General features: G+C 39.2%; 2 protein-coding genes across 2 annotated transcripts; one reads left to right on the forward strand and one right to left on the reverse strand.

Annotated features, from left to right (window-relative positions):
* Positions 1 to 10001: 10001 nt before the first annotated feature.
* LOC126082871 (olfactory receptor 1G1-like) lies at positions 10002 to 10943 on the forward strand. The gene has a single exon (XM_049895956.1). It carries the CDS (start codon positions 10002 to 10004, stop codon positions 10941 to 10943), a length of 942 nt encoding a protein of 313 aa, XP_049751913.1.
* An 8508-nt stretch (positions 10944 to 19451) lies between these two features.
* On the reverse strand, positions 19452 to 20399 carry LOC126082469 (olfactory receptor 24-like). Its single transcript, XM_049894981.1, has one exon. It carries the CDS (start codon positions 20397 to 20399, stop codon positions 19452 to 19454), a length of 948 nt encoding a protein of 315 aa, XP_049750938.1.
* Positions 20400 to 22265: the final 1866 nt, after the last annotated feature.

Below are 22265 nucleotides of genomic sequence, written 5' to 3' on the forward strand. Positions count from 1 at the left end.
GATTTCTCGTTTTCCTCGAGGATTATGGAGATGTAAAGTGATCTGTTTAACATTATTGAGTCTTTCTTATAAGCTAATATATCATCCTTTTTTTCTAGAAACTCATTTAATTTTTGAAATTGTGGTAAAGTACACATAACAAAAATTACCATTTTTAAGCATAGAATTTAGTGGCATTAATTACATTTATCATGTTGTACAACAATTACCACTATCAGTTTCCAAAAGTTTCTCATCACCCAAACAGAAACTCAGTACCCCCAAAGCAGTAATTCACATTCCCATTCATCTTTATAATTTTGTTTTTGGCTCAAGTAGAGTGAATATTCTCACAGTTTTGAATCTAGTGTTCTTCGTGTAATCATTAGATCAAACATATAAATCATGTTATTACATGTGTTAAATCATTATTGGAGCCTTGGTGACACAGTGGTTAAGAGGTTGGCTGCTAACCAAAAGGTCGGCAGTTCGAATCCACCAGCCACTCCTTGGAACCCTATGTGGGCAGTTCTACTCCATCCTATAGGGTCCCTATGAGCCGGAATAGACGCGATGGCAACTTTTTTTTTTAATTATTATTGACTTGCTGCCTAATTAAACCTTCATATATTTGAGAGTTAAAATTCAACCTATTAAAAACTCCTTGTGCTTTCCATGTTGTTGTTAGGTGCCATTGAGTTGGTTCAGAGTCATAGTGACCCTGTGTACAACAAAACTAAACACTGCCCCGTTCTGCGTCATCCTAATGATCATTATGCTTGAGCCCATTGTTGCAGCCCATCTTCTTGAGGGGCTTCTTATTTTCCACTGGCCCTCTACTCTTAAGCATGATGGCCTTCTCCAGGGACTGATCCTTCCTGATAATATGTCCAAAGTATATGAGATGCAGTCTTTCCATCCTTTCTTCTAATGAGCATTTTGGTTGTACTTCATCCAAGAGAGATTTGTTCATTCTTCATTTGTATAGTCAATGTTCTTCATCAACACACAATTCTAAGGCACCAATTCTTCTTCAGTCTTTCTTATTCATTGTCCAGCTTTTGCATGCATATGATGCGATTGAAAATACCATGGCTTGGGTCACATACACCTTAGTCTTCAAGGTGACATCTTTGCTTTTTAACACTTTAAAGAGGTTTTTTTTTTTGCAGATTTTCCCAATGCAATGGGTCTTTTGATTTCTTGACTGTTGCTTCCATAGGTGTTGATTGTGGATCCAAGTAAAATGAAATCTTTGACAACTTCAATCTTTTCTCCATTTATCATGATGTTGCTTATGGGTCCAGTTGTGAGGATTTTTGTTTTATGTCGAGGTGTAATCCATACTGAAGGCTGTGATCTTTGAACTTCATCAGTAAGTGCTTCAAGTCCTCTTCACTTTCAGCAAGCAAGGTTGTGTCATCTGCATATCTCAGGTTGTTAATGAGTCTTCTTCCAATCCCGATGCTCTGCTTTCCTTCATACAGTCCAGCTTGTCATATTATTTGGTCAGCATACAGACTGAATAAGTATGGTGAAAGGATACAATCATGATGCACACCTTTCCAGACTTTAAACCACACAGTATCCCCTTGTTCTGTTTGAATGTTTGCCTCTTGATCTATGTATGGTTCCTCATGAGCAAAATTAAGTGTTCTGGAATTCCCATTCTTCACAATGTTTTTCATAATTTGTTATAATCCACACAGTCAAATGCCTTTGTGTAGTCAATAAAACACAGATAGACATCTTTCTGGTATTCTCTGCTTTCAGCCAGGATCCATCTGACGCCAGCAATGATATCCCTGGTTCCACATCCTCTTCTGAATCCAGCTTGAACTTCTGGCAGTTACCTGTCTAAATACTGTTGCAGCCGCTTTTGAACAATCTTCAGAAATTTTACTTGTGTGTGACATTAACGATATTGTTCAATAATTCCCGAATTTGGTTGGATCGCCTTTCTTGGGCATACTCATAAATACCTATCTCTTTCAGTTGAAGAGGTATGGATATTCCATATGGATATTCAATTGCTCCAGCAATTTCAATAAAAACCTTACCAGTATCTTTGTGTGTGTATGTGTGTGTGAGTTGTCAAAATGATTCTAAAATTCACATAGAAATACAAACAGCTGCAAATAGCCAAAATAACCTTGCAGGAAGAATAACAGGAGGAATTACACTGCTAAGTACTAAGAGTTATCATAACTATGTTGTAACTACAGCAGTGTGGTGTTGTAAAAAGAATAGATAAACCAATGAAACAGAAAAAAACCTACTTATATATGATCACCTGATACATGAAAAGGTGATACTGTAATGCAGTGAGAAAAGAATGGCCTTTTCAATGAGGCACTGGGGTAACTGAATAGCCATAAAGAAGAAGAATTATAATTCATACCATAAACAAAAACCACATCCGAAAGTATCAAAGATCTAAATATGAGAGGTTAAAAAAATAACAAAGGCTTTTTGGAAATAATGTAGGAGAGTATCTTTACATATGTATTTGTTCAGGTAAAAATAAAATAAAAAAACTATAAATGAACAAATGAAAAATTGGACTACATTAAATTTAAGAACTGCTATTCACCAAAATATATCATTTAGAGTGATAAAGCAACTCACAGACTTGGAAAATAGTCTATATCTATCCATTAATCACCTCTCTATCTATTGTCAATACAAAAATAAAATACAAAAAATATAAATATAAGCTATGTATCAATAATATATTATCATATATATAGATATATATCAATAATATATTATCATGTATAATAACGTAATAGTGCATTAATAAAGCATGTAATATAATAGTATATTGACACATGACATAAATATTACATATACATGTAAGAAAAAAGGGCAAAAAACAATAGAAAAATAAGCAAAAGAAATCAATAGCTAATTCACAAAAAAAGATAAGCAAATAACCAATAATCCCATTGCTGTCAATTCCAACTCATAAAACCCTATAGAAGAGAGTAGAACTGACCCACAGGGTTTCCAGGGATTGGCTGGTGGATTCCAACTGCCAACCTTTTGGTTAGCAGCTGAGCTCTTAACCACTGTGCCACCAGGGCTCCAGAAAACAGACATATTAAGAATGTTCCCATTCAGTTTATATCAAAAAAATACAAACAACAGCAGACTAGCAATTCAAGTCTTGCTGAGGCTGTGTTATAAGTCCTGTCACTATGATGTTAATAAAATGGATTACTGGCAGTTATATTGAAGAGATCTACAAGATTAGATAGTGTCTTAAGCCAATCTCTTTTGATATATAAAAGAGAGGGAAGCAAGCAGGGAGACAGGTGGAACTCATACCATCAAGAAAGCAGCACTGGGAGCAGAGAGTGTCCTTTGGACCCATGGGTCCTGGGTGGAGAAACTCCTAGTCCAGGGAAAGATTGATGAAAAGGACTGTTCTCCAGAGCTGACAGAGAAAGCCTATCCCTGGAGCTGACAACCTGAATTTGGACTTCTAGCCTCCTGTACTGTGAAAGAATAAACTTCTCTTTGTTAAAGCCATCCACTTCTGGTATTTCTGTTACAGCAGCACTAGATGACTAACACTTACCAAAAGATATTTACAAGACTATTCACAGTAGCCCTATTAATAATAGTTCAAAACTGGAAATGTATTTAAAAGTTGATCTACATTATAATGGGTTAAAATATTGTGTATATTTATTTAATGTCAGTTTGTTGTACTGTGGTGGCTTGTATGCAGCTGTGATACTGGAAGCTTTGCCGCCAGTATTTCAAGTACCAGCAGGGTCACCCTTGGTGGACAGGTTTCAGCAGAACTTCCAGACTAAGACAGACTAGAAAGAAGGACCTGGCAATCTACTTCTAAAAAAATTGTCCACTGAAAACTCTATGAAAAGCAGCAGAACATTATCTGATAAAGTGCCAGAAGATGAACCCCTCAGGTTGGAAGACACTCAAAAGACAACTGCAGAAAAGCTATCTCCTCAAAGTAGAGTTGATTTTAATGCTGTGAATGGATTATAGTTTTTGGTACCTTCATTTGCTAATGTGGGATGACTCAAAATGAAAAGAAACAACTGCAAACATCTGTTAATAATAGAATGTGGAATATATGAACCATGAATCTAGAAAAACTTGAAGCAGTCGAAAATGAAATGGAAGGCATAAAGAGCAATATCCTAGGCATTAGTGAGCTGAAATGGACCATATCGGCCATGTTGAATCTGAAAATCATATGCTCTGTTATGCTGGGAATGACAAATTCCAGAGGAATTCATCATCAAGAAGAACATTTCAAGATCTATCCTGAAGTACAACACTGTCAGGGATAGGATAATATCCATATGCCTACAAGGAAGACCAGTTAATATGACTATTACTCAAATTTATGCACAAACCACTAATACCAAAGATGAGGAAACTGAAGATTATTACCAACTTCTGCAGTCTGAAATTGATCAAACATGCAATCAAGACGCATTGATAATTACTGATAATTGGAATTCAGAAGTTGGAAACCAAGATGAAGGATCAGTAATTGGAAAATATAACCTTGGTGATAGAAACTATGCTGGAGATCACATGATAGAATTTTGCAAGAACAACTTATTCATGGCAAATACTATACTCGTGGACTTTGCCAGATGAAATACATAGGATTCAAATTGACTATATCTGCGGAAAGAGAAGATGAAGAAGCTCAATATCATCAGTCAGTACAAGGACAGAGGCCAAGTATGGAACAGACCACCAATTGTTCCTATGCAAATCGAAGCTGGAGAAAATTAAGACAAGTCCATCAGAGCCAAAATTCCATCTTGAGTATATCTCACCTGAATTGAGTGATTATTTAAAGAATAGATTTGACACATTGTATACTAATGACCGAAAACCAGATGAGTTGTGGGATGGCGTCAAGGGCATGTTACATGAAGAAAGCAAAAAGATCATTAAAAAGATAGGAAAGAACAAAATAAATGTCAGGAGAGACCCTGAATCTTGCTCTTGAACATAGGATATCTAAAGTGAATGGAATAAATGCTGAAGTAAAAGAGCTGAACAGAAGATTTCAAAGGGTGGCTTGAGAAGACAAAGTATTATAATGAAATGTGCAAAGACCTGGAATTAGAAAACCAGAAAGGAAGAACATGCTCTGCATTTCTCAAGGTGAAATAACTGAAGAAAATTTTCGATGTTCAAATTGCAATATTGAAGGATTGCATGGGCAAAATATTGAATGACTCAGGAAGCATCAAAAGAATATGAAAGGAATACACAGAGTCAATGTACCAAAAAGAATAGGTTGACTTTCAACCATTTCAGGAGGTAGTAGACGATCAAGAATGGATGGTATTTAAGGAAGAAGTCCAAGCTGCACTGAAGGCATTGGTGAAAAACAAGTCTTCAGGAACTGACAAAATACAGTTGAGATGTTTCAACAAGCAGATGCAACACTGGACGCACTTACTTGCCTGTGCCAAGAAATTTGGAAGATAGCTACCTGGCCAACTGACTGGAAGAGGTCCATATTTGTGCCAATTCCAAAGAAAGATGATCCAGTGGAATGCAGAAATTATCGAACAATATCATTATTATCACACAAAAGTACAATTTTGCTGAAGATAATTCAAAAATGGTTGCAGCAGTACATTGACAGGGAACTGTCAGAAATTCAAGCAAAATACAGAAGAGACCATGGAACAAGGGATATCATTGCTGATGTCAGATGGATCTTGGTGAAAGCAGAGAATACCAGGAAGATGTTGACCTGTGCTTTCTTGGCTATGCAAAAGCATTTGATTATGTGTACCATAACAAATTATGTACAACATTATGAAGAATGGGAATTCCAGAATGCTTAATTGTGCTCATGAGGAACTATATATAGACCAAGAAGCAGTCACTTGAATAGAAAAAGGGATACTATGTTGTTTAAAATCAGGAAAGTTGTATATCAGTGTTGTATCCTTTCACCATACTTATTCAATCTGTATGCTCAGTAAATAACCCAAGAAGCTACATGAAGAAGAAAGTAGCATCAAGACTGGATGAAAACTCATTAACAACCTGCAATATGCAGATGACAGAACCTTGCCTGCTGAAAGCAAAGAGGACTTGATGCACTTACTGATGAAGATCAAAGACTAAAGCCATCAGTGCAGATTACACGTCAACAAAAGGAAAACAAAAATTCTCACAACTAGACCTATAAGTAAAATCATGATAAATAGAGAAAATATTGAAGTTGTCGAGGATTTCATTTTACTTGGATCCAGAATCAACATCCATGGAAGCAGCAGTCAAGAAGCCAAAAGACACACTGCATCTGGCAAATCAGCTGCAAAAGGCCTCTTTAAAGTGCCAAAAAGCAAAGACGTCACTTTGAAGACTAAGATGTGCCTGACCCAAACCATGGAGTTGTCAATGGCCTCATATGCATGCAAAAGCTGGACAATGAATAAGGAAGACCAAAGAAGAATTGATGTTTTTGAATTATGGTGTTGGCAAAGAATATTGACTCTACTATGGACTGCAGAAGAATGAACAAATCTGTTTTGAAAGGAGTACAGACAAAATGCTCCTTTGAAGCGAGGATGGTGAGACATTGCCTTGCCTATTTTTCACATGCTATCAACAGGGATCAGTCCCCAGAAAAGGACACCATGCTTGGTAAAGTATGGGACAGTGAAAAAGAGAAAGACACTCAACGAGATGATTGGTGACAGTAGCAAGCCCAGAGCAGTGCATCCTATGGCGATGGACACTGGGCATGCCTCTGAGAGTTTACAAGTAGAACAGGAATCCCACTTAAAAATGTGTGCTCCCTCTCTTAAGGGATTCAGAGACAATTATTTTCTGTTCCCACTAATGAGAGCTCTGGAGCCTCCAAACCTGGTAAGTATTCCCAGCATGAGCCACCTCACACTTTCCCACTTCCACTGACTGTGACTCTAGAAATCGACCCCACATGTGCCAGTACCACTGGTATTTTTTTCCCTACGTTGTAAGCAGAAGAGGCTGAGTCTCCAGGTGGGGCTGTGATGTGAATTTGTAGATCCCACTGCTCAACAGCATCTGAGATTGGTTGAAATCAGATGGGTAAGTGCTGAATCAGGCCAGAATTTAAGTCTGGAATTTTCTATTTACCAGCTGTATAATCTGGGACAAATTACTTTATCTCTTTATATATCAGTTTCCTTATTCAAAAAATAGAGTTTGTCTTATGAAATAGCACAAATTCAATTAGATAAGACAAGTAAAGCACTCAGCACAGTACCTGGAAATATGTTAACACTCAATACATGCTTGTTAGCTCTCCTTGCTATTGTTGTTGCTATCATTGAGAGGTTTTGTAATTTACCCATAGCTAGTATATGATGCCAGAGTCTGTCTTACCCCAGAGTCTGAACTCTTGAGCACTAAGTCTTTCTGCCTCTTCCTATAGAAAAAAAAATTCAAGAGAAATAAAGTAAATTGTAAAATCATTAGATATCTACTGTGTCTTCCTGGAATGCCAGGTATCTTGACTACTGTTTCCTCTAAGTCTATTCCAACTTTCTTAGTTTCTGTTCTTCCATTACAAAGATTTACACAAGGCTCTTGTGACCAGGATACTGTCTCTTTTTTCAACTCTAAATGAATTTTTATCATCAAAACCAAACACAGACTAGCTAGACTCTCTATATCACTAATTCCAAGTTTTGAAAAGACAACCTGACCAGCTAAAGTTGATTCAGTTGACTTTATGGCTTAATCAGTAATGGCCAGAGGGTCAAGGTCATATGTCCATGTCTCTTGTTAACTCTTCTCCAGCCACACTGGTCTTAGGACCTTCACATATGCTGGAAAGTTTATATCTACTCTTCTTACTTCTGTTCTTGACATAGTTACTACTTTAGGTCTTACGTTACATTTAACTTCCTGAAGAAGCTTTCCCTGAATTGTAATATAAATTATGTCCTCCAATTATAGTTTCTCAGTGGTACTTTCATGCCTCTCCTTTTTAAACACCAATCAGTGTATATATGTTTACTTGTTTTATTGTTTATTGCCAGTCTCCTTTATTAACCTGTAAGCTCCATAAAGGCAAGGGCAGTGCCTGTTTCAATTAACCTTAAATAACAGGTATTCCTCTCATAGAGTAGGCAATCAGTAAATATTTAAATAGATGAATAACTATAAACATGGCTCCATAGAATCACTCTGGCAGCATTCCAAAGAATGGGTCTACTCCATGTGGTTACATTCTCAAAGCAGTTGACAAATATCTGTAGTGGGTACCTATGGGAAAAATTAAGGTCTGCCCGCCTCAGGAGGTGGCTTTGCATAATGAACCAACTGCCAGGTTTGGAAGAAGAGAGACCTTAGTTTGAATGCTATTTTGGTCATTTATTACTACTATCCGTTGCTGTCCAGTTGATTTCAACTCATAGTCATCCTATAGGACAGAGTAGAACTACTCCATAGGGTTTCCAAGGAGTGGGTGGTGAATTTGAACTGCCGACCTTTTGGTTACCAGCCGAGCTGTTAACCACCGTGCCACCAAGGCTCCTGTTCACTTATTAGCTGTGTGACTTTAGGCTCGTCAGCTAACCTGTTTCCTGATCTGAAAATGTAGGGTGGTGACATATAGCTCATAGGCTGTGTGGATTAAATGATATAAGTTATTAGCCCATAGTAAACATCTCATAAATGCTTCTTATACCTACAATCTTGTCTCTGCAGCCTTTGCCTTTTCCATTCTTTCCCTTTTTGGAAATAACTCAAAGTCATCCAAATCTCTGGTACTCCTCCTTTCAGTCTTCTGATGTTTCCAGGATGTTCCAAAGATTCTACCATTTCAGAAATAGTCAAGATATCATTTCTCAGATGTTTTTAGCCATTTCCTTTATAAAGGAAATCACCTTAATTCCTTCCCCTTTACTTCAAAGCCTTTTAATACTTGTACCCCAAGGGCACAGCTGGTGGGGTGAAAAGCCTTTTACTCTAGAGCCCAGATTCATTGCTCATGTTCCTTGGGCAAGTTACTAAACTCTCTACAGCCCAAATCCCTCCACTTCACTCTATCTCCACAGCTACCACCCAGGGGTCCTAAAGGTGTTCCCTTACTGGTTTTCCTGCTTGCACTCTTACCCCTACAGTCCTCTACGTAGTAGCAGAGTGGTCTTTCCATATCATAAAATCAGGTCATGGCAGTCTGCCGGCTTAACCACCCTTTCACCCCTGCAAGCCTCTGACTGCACTGAAAATATCTAATTTCCCTAATTTGCACTCTGTGGACATATATGATCTGTTCCTGATTACCTCTTCAAACTGCTCTCTTACCTCTCTCCTTTTACTCGCTATACCTGAGCCACACTTTGCCTTATTTCTTCTCCTCCAAATGCATGCACTCATCCCCATGTTTGTACTGACTGTTCCAGAATCTGAAATATTCTTCCACTCTTATTATAACCTAGAAAACCCTATGGTTCAGCTCTACTCTGTCACATGGGGTTGCTGCATTGAAAATAGACTCAACAGCACCTATCTACAATAACAAAAACAAGCCTTAGTAGAGGCAGAGCAGTGGAGAGGCTAAGGTCACAGATTTTAAAGTCAGAATTGCCTCAGTTTAAACTTAACCTCTATTTCTTTCTAGGAGACTCAGTTCCTTCATCAATAAAATGAACATAACAATAACTACCTCATAGGGCTTTTTAAGATTTCAATGAAATAATGCACATCTATTAATATCCTGGGGGCCCTGGTGGCACAGTGGTTAAGCATTTGACTGCTAACCAAAAGGTCGGCAGTGCGAATCCACCAGCCGCTCCTTGAAAACTCTATGGGGCAGTTCTACGCTGTCTTATGGGGTCGCTATGAGTGAGAATTGACTGGATGGCAATGGATTTTTTTGTTGTTGTTGTTATTAATATTGTGAGGCCATCTTTATTTTATGCTTTTGCTTTCATTGAAACAATTTCAGGGCAAGGAAATCTCCTAAAGTGTCATCCTTCATTTTATTCCTTGGTTATGCCAATGACATGAAACCAGAAAACCATACCAGTGTCTCTGAATTCCTCCTCCTGGGCCTCTCTGAGCAGCAGAAGCAGCAGCCTTTCCTCTTTGGTATCTTTCTGGGCATGTACCTGGTCACTGTGGTGGGAAACTTACTCATCATCCCGGCCATCAGCTCAGATCCACACCTCCACACCCCCATGTACTTCTTCCTGGCCAACTTCTCCTTCACTGACCTGTGTTTGTCATCTACCACTGTTCCCAGGATGCTGGTGAGCATCCAGGCTCACAAGAACACTATCCCCTATGCTGGATGCCTGTCTCAGGTCTACTTCTTCCTGTGGTTCATTGGTCTAGATGTTTTCCTCCTGGCGGTGATGGCTTATGACCGGCTTGTGGCTATCTGCCACCCTCTTCACTACACCTTGGTCATGAGTCCCAGGCGCTGCATCCTGCTGGTGGCTATGTCTCTAATACTTGCTCATTTATACTCTCTAACTCACACAATTCTCCTGACTCAGTTATCCTTCTGTGCTGGCAACGTCATTCCGCACTTCTTTTGTGAACTTCTCCCCCTGTTGAAGCTCTCTTGTTCCAATACTTATGCTAACCAATGTGTGCTGATGTACTGGGGAGGGGCATTAACCATCTTGATCCCCCTGCTAATCATCACTTCTTACATCCGTATCGTGGCTGCCATTGTGAGGGTCCCATCGGCAAGTGGGAAGTGGAAGGCCTTCTCCACCTGTGGCTCCCACCTCTCAGCAGTTTGCTTGTTCTATATGTCTGCTATTGGAGTGTACTTCATTCCCTCCATCGCTGACTCAGCTGGCAAGGACAGGATTGCAGTAGTGATGTATGCTGTGGTGACACCCATGCTGAACCCATTCATCTACAGCCTCAGAAACCAAGACATGAAGGGTGCCTTGGAGAGACTCTTGAGCAGGAGGGTACTACAATCTCCATGAGGCCAGAGACACCATTTTAGGAATTCAGGGGAAATCAACTTGCAGAGTTATCTTAGTGATCAAGTTCAAATCCTGATTCCACCATTTGCTAGCTTTGTGACCTAAGGTGACTTAAAATAACTTCACTTAACCTCAATTTTCTCACTCATAAAATAGGGTAATAAAATAAACTCTGTCACGCAATGTTTTGGTGAAGGTCAGAAAAAAATTATATATATATATATATATATATATATATATATATAGTTTTTGGGTTCTGTTGAGTGGATTCTGACTCATAGCAACCCCATGTGACAGAGTAGAAGTGCCCCACAGGGTTTTTACAGGAGCAGATCACCAGATCTTTCTTTCGTGGAGCCACTGTGTGGGTTTGAATCACCAGTCCTTTGGTTAGCAGCTGAGTGTTTTAACTGTTACAACACCAGGGCACTGTGTGTATATATATATATATGTATTTGTTGTTGTAGTTAGGTGCCGAAGAGTTGTTTCTGACTCATAGCAACCCTATGTACGACAGGACAACAGAACGAAACACTGCCTGGTCCTCAGCCATCCTCTCAATCATTGTTATGCTTAAGCCCATTGTTGCAGCCACTATGTCAACCCTCCTCATTTAAGGCCTTCTTCTTTTTTGCTGACCCTCTACTTTACCAAGCATGATGTCCTTCTCCAGGGATTCATTTCTCCTGATAACATGTCCAAAGTATGTGAGACATGTATGCATATATCTATATGATTTTATTGTTCTAGATCCTGTGCTTAGGTCTTCACTATGTTCAACATATTCTTCTAAGGTAAATATTTTTATCATTTTATTGTACATATGAGAAACAGAGGCTCAGAGAAATTAAATTACTTGCCTAAGATTACACAGCTAGTAAGCAGCGGAGGCAGAATCTAAACCCAGGTATCTAACTCCAAAGTGCATATTCTTAATTATTATACTGTGTCTAAATGAACACGCAATCCACATACTCCTCAAAGTTATTAGTTTTCTCTCTCTCCTTGCTTTCCTCACACTGTTCACATACACAGCTCTGTTGCAGGGGGAGAAAAATCACAAAGTTTAACAAAGCAAAAAGAAAGTTTTACTTGGCATATATTCAAAAAGGCAAAAGTGGGAAGTGAAAAAGCATGCTGCTAGAGCCATGTCTGTTCCAGTCCAAGGAAATATTATAGAACAGACAAAAGTGGGAAAATGGACAAGCATGCTGCTACAGCCATGTTTGCCCAAGTCCAAGGAACGTTAGAGAATCATCAGTATATATTAACATTACAAATAGGCAAAATCATTGAAAGCTTCACCTTTTCACAGATTGGCTAGAAACTGTGATCCTACATTTTGAATTGTCATTTTTAACAATCATTGGTCAGGTTTCAGTAACAACAGTCAGAAGAGTCTTCATTGGTTCAAAAAATTTTCTACTCACTAAATGCTAAAAGGTAAGAGTTAAAAGTCTCTTGTGTTCTGGTTGATTGGCTTATGTGAAAGGTTCCCTAAAAGACTTTTTCCAAGATTATCCTAGCTTTTGTCTTTATACTTCAGGGCCCAGTCGATGTGTCCTTGTGAGTCCTTGTGAGTCTTTGTGAGCCCTAATATTCTCTGTGCTCAAGGACAGGGAATAATGATTCCAATATTATTTTCTAAATCAGTTCCAAGGACAACCTCTCAATACTAACAAATGATTTGAAGACAGGGCAAGGCAAATAAGAAGCTAGAGGATGGAAGTGTAAAAGCTCTCAAAGATCCTGATACCTCCCAAAGGAAGCATGCCCTTTGGGTGAGCATGAGTCTCTAGTTAGATATTCTGAAATGATTTAAGAATCCGATCACATGATCAGAGAGAGGGTATTTGCATTATATTTTGAGCTGTCATTGAGTTTCTTTCACTGAACCATGCTTTAGCACTATGCCAACAGCCTGAGTTTATATTTGTTAAAATATAACTGTATCAATTTTATTACTGCATCTCCTCTAAACCAAAAAACCAAACCCACTGCCATAGAGTCAATCCTGATTCATAGTGACCCTATAGGGATGCTAATAAGGATATATTCTAACAATATGCTAAGGAGAACTTTTTGAACCTGCACTGCACTGTACTTTGTCAATCTCTTCCCTATGTAATTCTGACTCTAATAGGATCTCACTAATGATCTTAGACTTTCAAAATCTTTTTTTTTTTTTAATGAAAATAAGACTTACATGGAGTCAGAAATACCTGGGTTCATGTATTAGAGCTACCATTCACCACCTGTGTGACTTCCAAAAAGTTATCAACATTTTTAAGTCTCAGTTTCCAAATGTAAACAAATGGGATAGTAATGGTAACTATAATAACTATCACCTAAAGTTTTGAGAGTTCAAAATTATAACACATAGAAAGTGCTATGATCTGCAAGCTCTGCTTCAAGCAGAAACAAACACAGATCATAACTAGCGCCTCTGACTTTGAGAGGGAGAGAAGTTTGATATTTGCCATTTTAAATGCACAAAGGGACATGTCTACCCTGATTTTTGTTCTAATAAATGAATCTCTGGCTCCAGAAAATTAGCTTCCAATCTTAAAAAGATATTTAGGATGTGTCTCAATATAAAATAAGGGTATATCATGCCCCTGGACCACCTTCCTCTTGAATGGTACATGCAGTTTCCGTTATCTGCTACCACCCACGCCTTGTATCGATGGTGACCAGAATTACAGTAGCAGCAGCAAATTTCTGACTTTGAATCATAAGCATAGTCTTGAAACAGGCTGCTCAGCCATATCTTGAACAGTACCTGAGCCATTTTTTTTCCTTCTTCTTTCTTCTTTCTCCTTTCTCTTCTTTCCCTCCCCTAGCCCATCCCTGTGTCCAAGTACAGTCCTGGTGTTAGCTCCTCCAAAAGGTTAAGTGTTAACCAAAGTTTCCTCTAAGGACCATGAAAAACAAGTGATATTGATCTAAGCCTGTCGAATAAGACAGCCACCCCCTGAACCAATGTGATAATGGCACAAAAAGATGAACATGTTTGAGATATGACCACTGAAACCAAACAGAAGAAAGAGAACGCACATTCCTCAAGTCCCTAAAACCTGTGGCCCCTTTTCCCTTAAAAACCCTAGCAGACCTGTAGTTCAGTGAGGCAGGTGACTTTAGGAAGAGATCATTCCCCTCTGTCTCCATATATCTAATGAAGTTCTTGCTACCCACCTCACCCCTGTCTCAAGAATTGGCTGTTTGTGGCAGGTGGCTCTAACTTGCAAAATTGTGGTAACAGACTGATCAGTGAATGAATATCCAGAGAGCATTTTAACTGGCAGTCCCTGGTCTACATGCCACTGACTACATCAAGGAAATAGTTGAAGACCCTGAAATCAGGAACTTTAGATCTACATGTCGCCTCACCAATAGACTGGCAGTCTCTCATTTGTCTTTCTTGACATGTCTGTGCCTTTGTGCATTTTATTCTTCATACCTTGAAAAACTCTCCCTATTCTATGTTTTGTAATGTCTTATCCTCACTTCAAAATCCATCATGAAATGTTACCTCTTCTGTGAGGCCTGGATTCATTTATCCCATCAAATTGACCATTTGCTGATAGTGGACTCAGAATCAATTGGGCTTGACCCTCATAGAAAATTATACTGGGGTAAAGAGAAACTAGCAAGACTTTTCATGTTCAAGCAGGCCTCATGTGACATATTGGAATATTGAGGCACTCCAAACACTGCCAGTTTTCCTCTCATGAAACATTTGAGGAGTTCTAGAGCAGCATGTAGGATGGGATGTGGACTCCCAAAAGTCGTACTAAAATTTCCTATAATCTTGTGGTGCTTAGGAAACGAGATCCTATGGCTGGGAGGAGTCTTTCTCAAGTAACAGCAGATGTCTGCTTCAAGATAATTGCAGATATTGAAGAAGAAAGGTCATCACTAGACAAGAGAGGCCACATATTATATGATCCCATTTATATGAAATGCCCCAAATAGGCAAATTTATAGAAAGAGAAAGTAGATTAATGGTCTCCATCACAACAACAGGAATGGGAAGATTATGGGGGAGGGGGAGGATGGGACCGTGGTGGTGGAAATGGGTGGCTAGGGGGTTACCGCTAAAGGGTCTGGAGTTTCTTTAGGGGATGATAAAAATGTCCTAAAATTGATTGTGGTGATGGTTGTACAAGTCTATGAATATACTACAAACCATTGAATTGTACATTTTAAATGGCTGAACTGTACACATGAGTTATATCACAATAAAGCAATTACCAAAAAATAATTAATTGGATGGTTTAATAGCAAGCTGAACACAGCAGAAAATAAAATTAGTAAACTCATAGCTGAATCACAAAAAGAAAAACAGAACAGAACCAAAAAAACAATGAGGGAAACACTCAAAGCGTTTATCATATGCATGCGTATTCAGAGTCTCAGAAGGAGATAGAAAATAATGGGGCAGAGGCAATATTTGAAGTGATAGGGCCTGAGATTTTTCCAAAACTAATGACAGATTGTTTCATATCATATGATATTAGGTATGATTATAGGTTCTTCTATCATGCAGCTAAATGAAAAGCAGAACCCTTTGTTACCTATAGCTCCAAACAAGAAAAGCCTACTATGCAAGGTCACACAGGGGGTTTCCCTGGGGACAGGGTAACTATGAGCCGGAAATGTAGGAGAAGACTTTTGTGTGGCAAGAAGGGTGGGGTTAGCTATGTTTTGCAGACTCCCTGGGAATTGGGTATTTTGAATAATTCTGGGCTCCAGGGCATAGGAGCTGATGCTAATGGTTTGTTGCCTGGCCCTGGGGCATGGGGGCCCCAGAGTCTGGGAGCCCGATAAGGGAAGGGGTTACAGTGTGGATTTAATCAGCTGCCCAAGAAGGGAAAGTGACCTACTTCTATCCAGGGCCTCAAAACTGGGTCAAAACAGCATTTCAAAAAGAACTATATTGCACCAGCATGTGTTCACAGATTCAAGAAGTCGAATGAAATCAAAGCAGGGTAAATTCAAAGTAAAATACAACAGCCGTATAATAGACAAACTGCAGGAGACCAAAGAGAAAAAAAACTCTTAAAAAAAAAAAAAAAAGGAAGAAAGAAATTAGTGGGAAAGTAGTAAAAACAAAACTGACAGCTAATAGAAATTGAAATATAAATGCCACTGCATCCCTGTCCTCTGGTGAAACAACTCTGAGTTATGTTCAGTACAGTTTCTCATTGGCTTTTCTTGCTTCCTTGTCTCTTTTCCCTACTCTCTCATGTTAGTGAGTCAACCCAAAATGAGCATAAGAACAGCCCAACTGAGCCCAGCCCAAATTGCTGACCCTCAGAAACATAAAGTAAATGATTGTTATTTTTTTTTTTTGAACACTGAGTTTAGGGGTGGTTTATTATGCAGCAACTGATAAATGATAAAGGCTTCATCTGAGGCAAATGACTGTCCAGATCATATTTGTCTTCTTCAAAATGCCTGTCTTCCCACATTTTCTCTGGACTAATAATTTGGAATAGATTTCAGCATAGTCCCAACAAGAAACAGCAGTCCCTGCTGTGGGAATACATACCTTATTCATCATAAGAGGAGCAGAATCTGGCTTATGTATACCTGCAATAACTACAGGAATACAAATGCAAAGTAAATCTTCACAGTATTGGAAAGCAAGTGATGGAACATAAAGCTGTATTTGAAAAATTGTTTGATGTGGGAGCACTCTCATATGCCCCCGGAGACGGAAACACCTGAAACAAGTTCTGAAACACTGCTGAGACCCAGTGCTTCAAACTGGTTTGAAATGGCTCAGTCATGGCCCATAGAAAGAAGAGCAGCTCAAGTGTTGCATAGAAACCAAACATCTCACCTGTCAGATCCTGACCTGAATAGGAAACAGGCTATGGAGCCCTGGTGGCCCAGTGGTTAAAGGAACTGACTGCTAATTGAGAGGTCAGCAGCTCAAACCCACCTGCCACTCTGTGAGAGAAAGATGTGACAGTCTGCTTCTGTAAAGATTACACCCTTGGGAACCCTATGGGCAATTCTACTTGTGGCTGTGAATCTTAAAAACTGAGGTGCTGGCATATCTGAATTTGGTGACTTCAGACCTAAATTAAAGACTCCATTCTGAATTAAACTAAGATTTGCATTTCTTCTTTTCTAAATAACCTGTTCAGCCTTCTTGTCAAAGTTTTAGTACTTGAGAAATAAAGTCAAGAGTCAGAATTTCTACCCTAGATAAAGAATTGCTTGGTGCCTGTAAAGAATGTTTACATAACTGGCCCCAGAGAAGGTTGACCAAGGCCAACCAGGGTTTAGAAGAACTGATAATGTTAAATGAAGTTAGAACCTGTAAATAACTTAATATCCAAGATAGGTACATATCAAGTCTTTTTTCCACATTCTGACTCCCAAATTAAATCTTTGCTAAGTGAGATTTTTCCACTGTATTTCTTCTAGTTCTTCATAAATTTGGAACTAGGTATAGATTGTTGTTGTTGTTGTTAGGTGCTGTCCAGTCAGCTCTGACTCATAGTGACCCTATGTACAACGGAATGAAACACTGCCCAGTATAGACTAAGTTTGTTAAAATAAGGAGACAGATTACAGTTGAAAAGTCTTGAATGTAACACAAAGAGTGCAGAGACTGGAGTTTTAACTTATGTAAATAAACTTGCTATCTTAACTGCTTTTGGGGAATTCACCCAGTAAATGTCTGGGCCCTAATTCACTCCTTCTTAGCCTGATGGGCAATATTTACATTTTGAAAGGCTTCAGATTTAGAGCTCTTTTAATATTCACTCTTTCCTAACCAAATGGTCAACTTTACATTTCAAGCACTCCAACTAGGTTTGACTCAGTCTGCAATCCAGCACTAAATCCCCCACATCAAGAATGTTTATAATGTCTCACTTTAGAAATATTGTCTTAGTCAAAGCGTATAAGGAATAAGAGATTTGTGTTAGGCTAGAAATTGACATTAAGAAAGTTTGTAGCTTGACAACCCCTTATAAATTTCTCCTTCCTTCCCCTGCACCCTCTTTGATGTGAAGGTATTTGTCTTTGTTTACTCTCGCTGTTAAATACCCCGCTGTTCTCCCTGCAAGGCAGGACATGTGCTGCAGTCTGTTTGAATGCTGTGTGTTTCTCCATTTTAGAAAATGTAATAATACCTTCAATAAAAATTTTGGCTTTAATTTCAGTGAAGAGTCAATCTAGTGTTTTTACCAGAATATACTGTTTCCTACAGGGTCACTATGAGTTGGAGCCAACTCAACAGAAAGGGTTAGGGTAAATAACAAACTAGTCAAATTAGCTATTTTCATGCTTTACTTCACCTGCTCTTTTTTTGCTGGGAAAGAAATTCCACAATGTTTCTCAAACCTGGCTGCACTAGAATTGCCTGCTTTGTTTTTATGAAAGATACTAAGATCTCATCTCTAAATAGTTCTGGAGCTTCAGAGAAAACTAATCTGCAGCCAGAATTGAGAAGCACTGACACCCCAAAAAAGGAGAGACAGCCACAAAGAATACAATTGAGCAAAAGATTTTATGCAAACTACTGGGAAAGAAAAGGCAAGGCCTACATTCAGAGAGGTAACCAATAAGAAACAATTTCAAAGATAGACTAGATGGTTCCAAAAAACAGCATGGCCTCTACTGCAAATGGTCTGTCCCCATAGAATGAATCCTCACTGTTCATCTTTCTTCACCAGTTCAAAGGAGTTCACACTTTAAGGCTCAATAAAATGTCACCTCATGAGTAAAACTATAACTGACCACCTCCAGGCAGAATTCTTCTTTCTGTGTCCCAAGACTTACGTATGACAGCTATCACTATCTGACATGATTGGCATTTGCATAAATGTGTGTCTGTCTCCACCATCTATAGATAGGAACAATACGTTAATTATTTTTGCATTTTACCAATAGTGCATGGCACAGTACCTGGGGTGTGGCATTAACATATACATTTGTTGAATATAAATCTCTCTATTGGTACAGACATTAGCATTGAGAAGCAGGATACTAAAGCATGTAAGAGTTCAGACTCCAGAATCAGACAAGATTTATGGAAAAATCATCATGATCAGGCCTGTACTATAGTTAATTGCATATGTGCAATTACATATATTCACATGTGTGCAACTACATATCACATAGCTCCATAAGGCAGAGAATCAGTATCTCCTGTGTCTGACACAATGCTTGGTAAATGAGAAAGATTAAAAAATGATGGCTGGATTTTATCTTCTAAAAATACACACACTTTCTTTAGAATAGCTGCAAATAAAGTTTTCAATCATCTTGTCCCAGTCAGGTTCAGATCACACTCACTACACCAGAGAAATATTTACATTTATAAAAAATGCAAATTCTCTATGAAATATACTAACCATATACATTGTCAGATTTTGGGGTTTCAGGAACTAATTTTCAAGTAATGTTTCTCTAAAAGCTAAGCAAAAAAGTGCTTTATAAACACTTGAGCCCTCCAAATTGTAACTTCCAAATATGTATATAAGATTAAAGTCCCTGAGAAGAGAGTGTGTTAATTCCAAAAAGCCCTCTCATTGCAGTTTTCATGTCACTGTTTCTGAGGCTATAAACGAAGGGGTTCAACATGGGGGTCACCACTGTGTAAAATACAGCTGCAACCTTTTCTTTCTCCCCTAAGTGTGAGGAAGGGGGGTACAAATAGACACCAATTGCTGTGCCATAAAACAAAAAGACAACAGTTAGGTGAGACCCACAAGTGGAGAAGGCCTTTTGTCTGCCAGAGGCAGATGGGACCCTGAGGATGGTGGTGATGATACGTGCATATGACAGGATGATCAGTGAAAGAGGACCAGTGAGTATCATGGAGCACACAAGGAACAGGGCTATCTGGTTGGTGCTGGTTTCTGAGCAGGAGAGCTGTAGCAGAGGGAGTACATCACAGAAGAAGTGATGGATGGTGTTGCTTGCACAAAAAGATAGCCTAGCCATGAGCAGAGTGTGTAAGAGGGCAGCAAGGTTAGTGAAAATCCAGCATGCTGCAAGAAGGAGCACACACACAAGAGGACTCATGACTGTAGGGTAGTGAAGAGGCCTGCAGATGGCCACAAAGCGGTCATAGGCCATCACCCCTAAAAGGAAGTCATCCAGAGCCCCAAATGTCATGAAAAAATGCATCTGGGCTAAGCACTCCCCATAGGGTATGGTCTGACTATGTGTCTGGATGTTCACCAGCATCTTGGGGACCGTGGTGGTGGAAAAGCAGGCATCAGCAAAAGAGAGGTTGGACAGGAAGAAGTACATGGGGGTGTGGAGGTGCAGATCAAATCTGATGGCCAGGATGATGAGCATGTTGCCCACAACAGTGACCAGGTACATGGCCAGAAAGATGCCAAATAGGAGAGGCTGCTGGTCTGGCTTCTCAGAGAGCCCCAAGAGGAGGAATTCAGAGACACTAGACTGGTTGCTTCTGTCCATGTCACTACTCCTTCTGGAAAGAAGAAAAAAGACAGAGAGAGATAAGAAATATGTAGAAAGGTGATACATGTGGCCCTCACTGATATAATCATGTCCAATTCACTTGTGTCTAAAGTTTCAGGTGCTTAGACCTTCCCTTCTAAATCAGCCCCATCTCTTCCCTACTCTTCAATGCACCTGGGAAAGGAAAATAATCTGGCAGGAAGATTAGGAGACAAAAGCAAAGTGACAAGTACTGGTTAGAAAGATGAGTTCCAGATTACTTTCCTTCTTGCTACATATCTGCTAAGGTCCACTTTCCCTGGCTTCTACATCCTCAGCTAACACACAGGCAATGAGACTTGCCATTTATTGGTCCATAAGCACTATACGATGCAGCATCTAACTGAATACTCACAAATATGTGAAGTATATATTTTTATTAGCCACACTTCACGGATGAGTTGTACAAAGCTCAGTAAGATTAAGTCACTCTCACAATTGCACAAAGAAGATCGTAAGTGACAAACTGGGGCTCTGAAGCCAAATCTCATGTTCTTAAATACTTTGCATCGCAGCCACCTTGGAGATAAACTTCTCCCTCTGCAGAAGCAGGCAGACATAGGAAGATCTCCCTCTGCTCATCACAGAATGGTCTGAGAGAAAAGGGAAGTAAGGCTGGATGGAATCTCTGTGGGTCTCAGAGGGAGAGTATAACCCTGCCCCTTTCTCTCAGCACTCACCATATTTATCTGGCCCAAACAGCATTCATCACCAAAGGAATCCTCACCCTATTCCTACAGTTCTCCCTTTTGATCTCAGAGGACCAGACCTCAAGCATCTGGGGCACTTCTCACCTTGGAACAAAGAAAAGTGAGAGAACCCAGGGTTGTAGGTTGCAGTGGGCTGGCTAGAAAGCAGCAACCCATATTTCAGCAATGGATATTAGAAGTTCTTTGTGGAAATTATGATAGGAGCATTTCTATATTCTGGGCCTCTAGAGTGCAATTCCCCTGGCAGCTTCTCAGAGACAAACATGAAATAATTGCCCTAGCTTCATACTTGGCTCCTTAGGCCCAGGACTTACCAAGGAATGTGAGAAGAGAAAATGCAAAATGTGTTGGTGATTTTGTATTTGATAATTTTTTTACCCAATGGGCATGTGAATTTTCTATTCTTAGCAGTGAAGATTTCTCTGAGCATTTCCTAGGAATGCTAGATGCTGTGGCAGAAGGAAATCAGAACAGGATGTAGAGAAAACCAAACTCTGATTTCAAACCTGTCAAAAACTTTTCTTAGCCGTGCTACCTTGGGGTGGCTTGTTTTACTTTGTGGAGCCCTTGGGTTTCAACTTTCTTGCTAAGGTGACTAATAGACTGCTGGCTCCCACCAAGCAAAATGATCCTTGAGAAACATAGGGAAACAAAAAAAAAAAACAAAATCCAAGAAATAACTAAAATTACATAAACATTTAGAAATTCAAGGGTGAAGGAAGTGTGATATAAGCTGGAGTATGATTTTTTTTTTTTTTATGATATGGGGGAAGAAGAGTAGTTTGAGACTTGGTGTAAGGAAGAAGTCTATTCATCCTCTGTGAGATGATACATTGAGAATAAATGGGTTCAGGTCTGCCCTTGCCTCTCCCCTCTCTTTATCTTGGAAAATCAGGCCTTCATCTTATTTCACAAATGAGTACAGAGTCTCAGGCTTCTATACAAAAGCCTTTCTTGAGGGTGAAGTCAGAGAAAACAGATGATAAATGAGTAGCCTAAGGCATTCACTCCTACAGCTGTTCCAGACCAAACTTAGTGACTTCCCTGAACTAATTCTATAACGAGTGTCTCCCTAACACTATGCAGCTGCTGTCTCTGCTCACTTTTTTGTTGT

The sequence above is a fragment of the Elephas maximus genome, chromosome 9, assembly GCF_024166365.1.
Source record: "Elephas maximus indicus isolate mEleMax1 chromosome 9, mEleMax1 primary haplotype, whole genome shotgun sequence".
NCBI lineage: Eukaryota > Metazoa > Chordata > Mammalia > Proboscidea > Elephantidae > Elephas > Elephas maximus.